We start from the raw sequence: 10,778 nt of genomic DNA, 5'->3' as shown, positions 1-10,778 counted from the left end.
CAGCGCCATCTGGCGGGTGTTTCCCTTCATATGGCTCTTCATGCAGTTTCGCTCTGCAGGGAGAATTCTGGGTAAGCAATACGCTCGGCTGGACACACGGCACAGGTAACGCCTGCCCCAAAACGTCTCCAGCGACGGAATGGTCTGAGAGGAAAATCTCCCTTTCCACTAGGTAAACGGGAGGAAGAAGGAGGGTGGATGTGAGAGGAGCTGAGGGAGACGAGAGAAAATAATAACATTCCTACATACATTACATATTAATGCAACCACGAAGCAAGTAGTATTGATGTATTTAACAAATAGCGGCATGGCCGGGATCGAACCCGTGTAACTTTAGCCCACCTCATGGGAAGTCAAAATTCACGACGCTCTAACCACTGGACAATACAATCCTACAAACATCCCGCTATGTACATGATATTAGAGCGTCGTGAATTTATATATATATATATATATATATATATATATATATATATATATATATATATATATATATATATATATATATATATATATATATATATATATATGCAATAAGATCACACAGTAAACAGGTGATTTCAGAATATGCAAAACAACCACTCTGAAAGAATAGAGAAATTCCAATGTGAGTAGTCACGAAAGCGCTTGGAATTTCTCTATTCTTTCAGAGTGGTTGTTTTGCATATATATATATATATATATATATATATATATATATATATATATATATATATATATATATATATATATATATATATATATATATATTAACACATCGGCCGATTCCCACCAAGGCAGGGTGGCCCATAAAAGAAAAACTTACATCATCATTCACTCCATCACTGTCTTGCCAGAGGGGTGCTTTGCACTACAGTTATAAAACTGCAACATTAACACCCCTCCTTCAGAGTGCAGCACTATACTTCCCATCTCCAGGACTCAAGTCCGGCCTGCCGGTTTCCCTGAATCCCTTCATAAATGTTACTTTGCTCACACTCCAACAGCACGTCAAGTATTAAAAATCATTTGTCTCCATTCACTCCTAACAAATACGCTCACGCATGCTTGCTGGAAGTCCAAGCCCCTCGCACACAAAACCTCCTTTACCCCCTCCCTCCAACCGTTCAAGGGCCGACCCTTACCCCGCCTTTCCTCCACTACAGATTTATACACTCTCGAAGTCATTCCATTTTGTTTCATTCTCTCTACGTGTCCGAACCACCTCAACAACCCCTCCTCAGCCCTCTGGATAATAGTTTTGGTAATCCCACATCTTCTCCTAATTTCCAAACTACGAATTCTCTGCATTATATTCACACCATACATTGCCCTCAGACATGACATCTCCACTCCCTCCAGCCTTCTCCTCGCTGCAACGTTCACCTCCCATGCTTCACACCTATACAAGAGTGTTGGTACAACTATACTCTCATACATTCCCCTCTTTGCTTTCATGGACAAAGTTCTTTGTCTCCACTGGCTCCTAAGTGCACCACTCACCCTTTTCCCCTCATCAATTCTATGATTCACCTCATCCTTAATAGACCCATCTGCTGACACGTCCACTCCTAAATATCGGAATACATTCACCTCTTCCATACTCTCTCCCTCCAATCTGGTATCCAGTCTTCCGTCACCTAATCTTTTTATCTTCATTACCTTACTCTTTCCTATATTCACTTTTAATTTTCTTCTTTTGCATATCCTACGAAATTCATCCACCAGCCTCTGCAACTTCTCTTCAGAATCTCCCAAGAGCACAGTGTCATCATCAAACAGCAACTGTGACAACTCCCACTTTGTGTTTGACTATCTTTTAACTCCACACCTCCACACGTCTCTTACAACCCCATCTATAAATATATTGAACAACCATGGCGACATCACACATCCTTGTCTAAGGCCCACTTTTACTGGAAAATAATCTCCCTCTCTCCTATATACTCTAACCTGAGCCTCATTATCCTCATAAAAATTCTTCACTGCTTTCAGTAACCTATTTCCTATAATATACATCTGCAACATCTGCCCCATTCCTCCCCCCCCTGCCATATGTCTTTTCCAAATCCATAAATGCCACAAAAGCCTCTTTACCCTTATCTAGATACTGTTCACCTACATGTTTCACTGTAAACACCTGGTCCACACACCCTCTACATTTCCTAAAGCCTCCTTGTTCTTCTGCTATCCTACTCTCCGTCTTACTCTTAATTCTTTCAATAATAACTCTACCATACACTTTACCAGGTATACTCAACAGACTTATTCCCCTGTAATTTTTGCACTCTCTTTTATCCCCTTTGTCTTTATACAAAGGAGCTATGCATGCTCTGCCAATCCCTAGGTACCTTACCTTCTTCCATATATTTATTAAATAATAGCACCAACCACTCCAAAACTATATCCCCACCTGCTTTTAACATTTGTATCTGTATTGCACCAATCCCAGCTGCCTTACTCCCTTTCATTCTACCCACTGCCTCACAACTGGCTCATCCTCACTCCTACATGATGTTATTCCTCATTGCGCTATACACGAAATCACAGCTTCTCTATCTTCATCGACATTTAATTCCTCAAAATATTCCCTCCATCTTCCCGTTACCTCTAACTCTTCATTTGATAACTCTCCTCTCCTATTTTTAACTGTCAAATCCATTTGTTCCCTAGGCTTCGTCAACTTATTATTCTCACCCCAAAACTTTTTCTTATTTTCCATAAAATTTGTTGATAACATCTCACCCACTTTCTCATATATATATATATATATATATATATATATATATATATATATATATATATATATATATATATATATATATATATATATATATATATATATACATATATATGAACAAAACAACCACTGTGAAAGGACAGTGAAATCCCAAGCGCTTTCGTGACTTCTCACATTATCAAGGAACTATAAAGACAATATATCAAAGGAAGGCATATAAAGGGTCTAGACCACACTTCACCATCACATCCCACAACAAGGCAACACCTGACGCGCGACAACACCCGACTCATAACAAAGAAGGAACACTGAAGCAGACCCGCTGACCCAACTAGACAGGTCCTTCACGACATCCCACTAACCAAATATTTGTCCAAACCAAGTACTCTACCCAAGAATTAAGATTTATTATTTATCCAATGTATTATTAAATTCTTCCCAAATTTTACTAATTATAAATGGATTTAATTTATATAAACTAGAGGAAATATTCATTGTTTTTCAAAACTGCTTTTTATGAAACAAGATTCAATTATATTCCTGTCGACCATGGATTTGCTTGATACAAGTTTCTCAACTTTTTGAAAATCAATTGGATGGTTAAAATTTCTCATATGAATAAATAGATCATTGGAATCTTGTCCAATTCTAAATCTATATTTATATTGTTTTAATCTTAGTTCGAGACTTTTACCAGTTTGACCGTAATAAACTTTGTAGTCTAGTTGGGCCAGCGGGCCTGCTGAAGTGTTCCTCCTTTCATATGAGTCGGGTGTCGTCGCACGTCAGGTGTTGCTTTGCTGTGGGATGTAATGGTGAGGTGTGGTCTAGACCCTTTACATGCCTTCCTTTGATGTATTGTCTTTATAATTCCTTGATAATGTGAGAAGTCACGAAAGCGCTTGGAATTTCACTATCCTTTAACAGTGGTTGTTTCACACATTCTGATGTCACATGTTTACTGTGATCTTATTGCATATATATATATATATATATATATATATATATATATATATATATATATATATATATATATATATATATATATATATATATAAATATATATGTATATACACACGAGAGAGAGAGAGAAAGAGAATAACCCACTTGGTGTAGGTCTCACGTAGTGGTCTTATCTTCAGCACCAACACACACGGGACTGGCCCCTACCGACACCACTCACCTTTATCAGAGCTAATACTTGGGACCAATCACAAGCCCGGCTTTGAGCGGGAACAAAGAACACGCTGGATTATGACTAGTTCCTATACCAGTCAACGAGGGACGGCGAGGGGTGAGGGGAAAAAAAAATCTGACCATGTTTTTAGATTTTTGCTCAGATGATAACATGTAGGACGAAGGGAAGGTGAGGAGGGGCGAGGAAGGTGAGGAATGGGGAGTGAGGTGATGAGGGGTGAGGAAGGTGAGGAGGGGTGAGAAAGATGAGAAGGGGTGGGGATGAGGAAGGGCGAGGAAGGTGACGAGGGTTGAGGAAGGAGAAGTCCTGGAAAATGTGAAGGAAGTGAGCAGGGAGGCTTGGGGATGAAGGAGAGGAGGAGGAGGATGGAGGGGGTGAAAAAAGGAGGGGAGGAGTGATGATGATGGACTGGTGAGGAGGAGGGGACGCGACCCCCACTAATCATAATGCCATTCATCATTATGAGATACCTCAACTTATAACCACATCATCCTCACACTCCCCTACAACATATCCCCGCCCATTACAACGACATCTCCCCCACCCTTAACTACAATGTATACCCTCAAAATCCTCGATATCACCCATCTCCCCCACCACGACTGCCCTTGCCCAATACCCCAACACCTCACCACCTTTCCCTACAACCTCCCAGCTCATGACCACTCACCCTGCACTTCCACAACCACCCTACCCATAGCCATGACATTTCCCCACCCATGATTATGGCATCCCACCATAATGACATCCCCAAGCCTCAGTTACATCCCCCACCATCCACAGTGGCCCACCTCCCATAACCCCGACGTCCTGCGTACTTCACCAGTGAGAGCATTCGACTCACAATCGCAAGATCCCGGATTCGACTTCCTAGCACGAAGAAACAGATGAGCCAATTTACACCAGTGCTGGTCCTGCCAGCTTAGTAATAAAAAATAGACACCTGTGTATTAGATAACCGGTTCGCATCTAAGGAAAAAAATGTTAGAAAATTGCAGTCCTGCTGGAATGTTACATCCTGCGTACAGAAGCACTGAAGTGCCGTGTGTAAGACACTCCAGCACCTGCTGGAAATATTCATGTGTTAGGCAAACTGTATCCTTATACCTAGATGGTAAAAACAAGAAATATTCTCCCCACCCATCACAATGATAACAAATGACAACGTGGCTCTTTATCTTCCTCCTCGACCTGATACATGCAGCTTTCTTCTCAGCAGGGAGACCAGAGAGTCACTTCTCTATGTTAAAACACCGACTGAACCCACAAGGAATTACATCTCGAAATGCAAGGGAAAACAAGAAGGACACCAAGGCAGGAAGGCCAGGAAAGGAGATTGTCTCAGCGTGGAGATGGTTGTTGAGATGAGATGCTGGAGGCTGCAGGATAATAACTCAGGTGGAGAGATTGCTTGTGGGAGGAGCATCAAGCAGGTGGTGACATGGAAGTTGCCTATGTCATCATGGCTTCCACTGTACTCTCCTAGTTGTAGTTACGGGGGTTGTATCTTGGCCTCATCAGCTTCATTCGAATGGTTTCATAAGTATCTTGTCTCACAAGCCCTCTCTTGTCTATCCTTATATTCTCTGTCTGTCAGTCTGTCTGTCTGTCTGTCTGTCTGTCTGTCTGTCTGTCTGTCTCTCTCTCTCTCTCTCTCTCTCTCTCTCTCTCTCTCTCTCTCTCTCTCTCTCTCTTTCTGTGTGTATGTGTGTTTCTATGTGCGCGCGCACGTTATCACGTTATTGTACTCTCCCATTTGTGTTTACTTGGAGGTTATTCCGGGGATCAACGCACCCGCGGCCCGGTTCACAACCAGGCTTCCCGGTAGATTAGGGCCTGATCAACCAGACTGTTACTGCTGGCCGCATGTAGTCCAACGAACGAACCACAGCCCGGCTGATCCAGCAACGACTTCAAGTATCTGTCCAGCTCCCCCTTAAAGGCAGCCAGGGGCCTATTGGTAATTCCTCTTATGCTTGGCGGAAGACTGTTGAACAGTCTTGGGCCCCGGACACTTATGGCGTTTTCTCTTAGTGTACCAATGGTGCTCTTACTTTTCATTGGGGATATTTTGCACAGCCTGACCAGTCTTTTACTTTCGTAGGGAGTGATTTCTGTGTGCAGATTAGGGATCATTCCTTCTAGGATTTTCCAAGTGTAGATTATGATATATATATATCTCTCGCCTGCGTTCCAACAAGTACAAGTCAAGTGCTTCCAAGCGTTCCCAGTAGTTGAAGTGTTTGATGGAACTTATATGTGCAGTAAAGGTTCTCTGTACACTCCCTAGATCTGCAATTTCACCTGCTTTGAACGGAGATGTCAATGTACAACAATATTCCAGCCTAGAGAGGACATGTGATTTGAAAAGGATCATCACTGGCTTGGCATCTCTTGTTTTGAACGTTCTCATTATCCATCCTATCATTTTCTTTGCACTTGTGATCGTGGCACTGTTGTGATCCTTGAAAGTGAGATTCTCAGACATTACCACTCCCAGGTCCCTCACATTATTTTTCCGCTCTATTATATGATCAGAGAGACTATTTCCAACCCCCTAATAATGCCTCTCCTATCATGTTTGCCAACATGTCTATGCAATTACCTGTCTGTATAATTACCTGTCTTTGTGAAAACCCTATCCTGTGTGATTACCCGTCCTTGCGTGATTACCAATCTGTGTGATTACCCGTGTTTGATTCTCTGTTCGATGACACAATAGCGGAGCTCTGCTTGTTTGACCTCGTTTTCATTACCATTGCTTAACATTCTCACACCAGTAGAAAGAACACAGCTGCCATGGTGTCTACTAGATGAAAAAAAAGGGTGGAGCAGGTGTGACGAAGCTTGCTCACACGTCTCGTCCAGCTCAGTGCTTTTTCTATTAAAACACTGAGAATCTTTCATTTGTACAGTGACTACTGTGTACCGGATATCCATCATGTCCTGCTACGTTCTTTTCCTCGTTCTAAAGTGGCTCTCGTACTCCCTTCCCACCACCTTCCCTTCCTCTAGCTGCTCGCCCTCCTACAACCTTTCCCATCAGTCTCACTTTCTCTCTCCCTCTCTCTCTCTCTCTTCCTTGCTTTGTTCATACATTCGCAAAGTGCTCATTTTCTTTCCGTCGCGCACAAACCCTCGTCTCCTTTTCCATCTACTTTCCTCCGTCTTCCGTCCGTCTCTCTGTTTCTTGCTCTTACCTCCAAGTGTGCCAGGTCAACGCCTCGCTTCTGGCACCGGGGTAGCAAAAATATTTTGTTGAGGCTGTAATGACCATGTCAGGAGTGATTAGGCTGTCGCTCTCTCGTTATCACCTCTTTAATGAGGCGCCTTTAAATTGCTCCTTATTGCCAGGGTGACAAAGCTAGGAATGACATTCAGGGTGTTTGAAAGGGTGAGAGAGGAGATAGACAGGTGGGTGAGAGAGGTGTGGTGAAAGAGAGAGGAAAGAAAAGGGTAGGATTGAGGGATGACATGAAGGCACGAGGGGTGGAATGGGAGATAAAACAAGGGATAGCGAGGTGGGAGTGGAGATAAGGTAGGGGATAGAGAGGTGGGAGTGGAGATAAGGTAGGGGATAGAGAGGTGGGAGGAGGGGGGGGGAAGTGGCACTCAGGAGAAGAAGGGAAGATTGTGATTTAGAGAAAAGTGCTAAAGGGGTTACCTGGAGGTTACCTGGAGGTTACCTGGAGGTTATTCCGAGGATCAACGCCCCCGCGGCCCGGTCCATGACCAGGCCTGGGTGCGAGTAGGATATGAAAGAGGGGACGAAGGGCCGTGATGGAGTAGATAAGAGTAGAATAAAGGACAAAACAAAAAGGAGAATGGTCATATACTGAGATATAATTAATAATAAAACAATAATAACAAGGTAAATAATAATAATAATGAAAATCGAAGATTTCGGATGAAAATCACACAGATACTGACATGAACACTTATGAATGTGTGTGAGTACACACGTTAGTAGGTGGAACACTTACAGTGTCACGCACGTTAGTAAGTGGAACACTTACAGTGTCACGCACGTTAGTAAGTGGAACACTTACAGTGTCACGCACGTTAGTAAGTGGAACAATTACAGTGTCACGCACGTTAGTAGGTGGAACACTTACAGTGTCACGCACGTTAGTAAGTGGAACACTTACAGTGTCACGCACGTTAGTAAGTGGAACACTTACAGTGTCACGCACGTTAGTAAGTGGAACACTTACAGTGTCACGCACGTTAGTAGGTGGAACACTTACAGTGTCACGCACGTTAGTAAGTGGAACACTCACAGTGTCCTCGGCTACCCTACTCAGTTATTTTTTATGAATAATTGGGTTCAGCTACGTATTGCTACCCAGTTCTGTAAGTCTTTGTGAGAATTAAAGCTATCTTTTCCACTGACACATTCCATCACACAGGATGGATTTCATACGTAGCCTATTGTGTACGATAGTTCCATGGCGGAAACAAAAGCTAACTGTCCCTATCATACTCCGTCATACTGGATGGGTTGCATGCGTCGAGTAATGAAACGAGAGACGTCGGTAAAGGCAATGAGGATGCTGTCAGCATCAGATGCCGACTACTTCAGAAATCTCTTTCCATCACCGGGTCATTAGACAGCTGACTACATTAATAGTAAAGAAAATTATTGGGTATCTTTATGAAAAAATAGACACGTAAACTCACTCGCTCATTCACACACACACACACACACACACACACACACACACACACACACACACACACACACACACACACACAGGAACTAAGACTCGACCCCTGCAACCACAAATAGGTGAGTACACACGTCTGAAGCGCACATCAACCATATAACTGCTGCAGCATACGGGCGCCTGGCAAACCTGAGAATAGCGTTCCGATACCTCAATAAGGAATCGTTCAAGACTCTGTACACAGTGTACGTCAGGCCCATACTAGAGTATGCAGCACCAGTTAGGAACCCACACCTGGTCAAGCAAGTCAAGAAATTAAACAAAGTGCTAAGGATTGCAACAAGGCTAGTTCCAGATTATTATTATTATTACAATCAAGGGGGAAGCGCTAAACCCGGAGGATTATACAGCGCCTGGGGGGGATGTGGAAGGCATTCAGGCTTAATTTGGGGAACTGGAGCACAGATCCAATTCCCTAAATCAAGAGCCCCTCACCAACATCAAGGAACCTTCCTTGAGGGGAGCTAGTTCCAGAGCTAAGGGGAAAATGTGATACGAAGAAAGGTTAAGGGAAATCGGCCTGACGATACTGGAGGATCGGAGGGTTAGGGGAGACATAATAACGCCATACAAAATACTGAGAAGAATAGATAAGGTGGACAGACAGGATGTTCCAGAGATGTGACACAGCAAAGGGAGTCAAAATTGGAAGTTGAAGACTCAGATGAGTTAAAGGGATGTTAGGAAGTATTTCTTTAGTCATAGAGTTGTCAGAAAATGGAACAGTCTGGCAAGTGTTGTAGTGGAGGCAGGAACCATACATGATTTTAAGACGAGGTATGATACAGCTCATGAAGCAGGGAGAGAAAGGACCTAGTAGCGATCAGTGAAGAGGCGTGGCCAGGAGCTATGTTTCGACTCTGCAACCACAAATAGGTGAGTACAAATAGGTGAGTACACACACACACACCAGTTTTTGTCTGCCTCTGCCTCTTCCCTTCTCTCTCTCTCTCTCTCTCTCTCTCTCTCTCTCTCTCTCTTTCTCTCTCTCTTTCTCTCTAATGAAACAATTATCAGAGCTCTCCAATAACGACATAAATGACACAAGATAACGAATCCGTCCTGAGTAAGAGCCATCATGAGGAACATCATCAGTGCAACAAGATATGTACTCACCTCCGTCGTTGTCAATCTCGTCGCTACAGCGAGTTTCCAGCTGAACGGAACAGTCTGGTCCGGTCCAGCCTTCAGAACACTCACACAGGTACTGGCGGTCCACTGTGGTACACATGCCATGGCCCGAACACCCGTTAACACATCCCGCTGCGATGGAGAGAACACAAAAACATTAGAATGAAGATGCACTACAGTAGTCCTTCTGCCTCGTAGAGGCAAATCCTTATAAACTCATTCCAGAGAACAGAACATAGCGGTAAACCTACTGGATCCTGTTAGACAGATTCTGTTTACACTTAACCATTCATAGGAAGAGGATCATGCTGTAGATCTCGCGAAGCCTACAGAAGTTGTCCCTTTTCTAGACAAAATAGTTAGAAATCTTAATGGCCAAAATATCCCTCAATGCTACCGAGGTTACCGTTCACTAGCCTTATGTCTGGCAGCATATATCCCCACCTGTCAGTTACTGAGGCAGATTTCTCACCATCCCACGCATAGTAACATCCTAGACCCATTACGCTTCCGCTCACCGACTGTTAATTTGATACTGCGAACACAAGCACATTTCTCTTCTCATCAAGAATCTTCTCCTGGATGAAAGGACTGGAATATATTAATAACCTGAGTCTCTTCCTCAAAGTAAAAGAACGTTGTGGTGTATTATTACTTTCCCATACATATTCCTACGAATGTTGGCAGCTTTTGGTGGTGTTTTGAGCGTCAAGAAAAGGGACTGTCTTTCCTGACTTGGCCAGATGGAGCTGCGGTAAATGGTTAATTATCAGCTCTCCTACACCAGCTAGGTCTTTACCCCTTTTAAAAAAAGGAAGGATCGTTACGTAATAGATTTCTGAGATGATTCCACATACCAGATGAAATTAGAAACTTATTTTCGTGGTTCCTGGGTCCACTTGAGTAAAATACGTGTTTCATACATAAACAATTAGTGAGGGTTGCCAGGCACTTACATGCGCTTACATTCTATGAAGACTCACAGCTCACAGTTTTTTTTCCT

At 43.1% G+C, this 10,778-nt stretch overlaps 1 protein-coding gene across 6 annotated transcripts in view; it reads right to left on the bottom strand.

Annotated features, from left to right (window-relative positions):
- Nucleotides 1-10,778, bottom strand: part of Ten-a (tenascin accessory) — a 1,550,399-nt gene that overhangs the window by 311,397 nt on the left and 1,228,224 nt on the right. For all 6 annotated transcript variants that reach the window (XM_070084924.1, XM_070084928.1, XM_070084925.1 and 3 more), the window contains one exon: nt 9,761-9,907. In XM_070084924.1, the coding sequence (XP_069941025.1) occupies nt 9,761-9,907 (147 nt within the window). The remainder of the gene's footprint in view (nt 1-9,760; nt 9,908-10,778) is intronic.

This window comes from Cherax quadricarinatus, chromosome 14, assembly GCF_038502225.1.
Source record: "Cherax quadricarinatus isolate ZL_2023a chromosome 14, ASM3850222v1, whole genome shotgun sequence".
Lineage (NCBI taxonomy): Eukaryota > Metazoa > Arthropoda > Malacostraca > Decapoda > Parastacidae > Cherax > Cherax quadricarinatus.
Note: the sequence above shows the minus strand (reverse complement) of the source record. Positions and strands in the feature narration are given on the sequence as shown.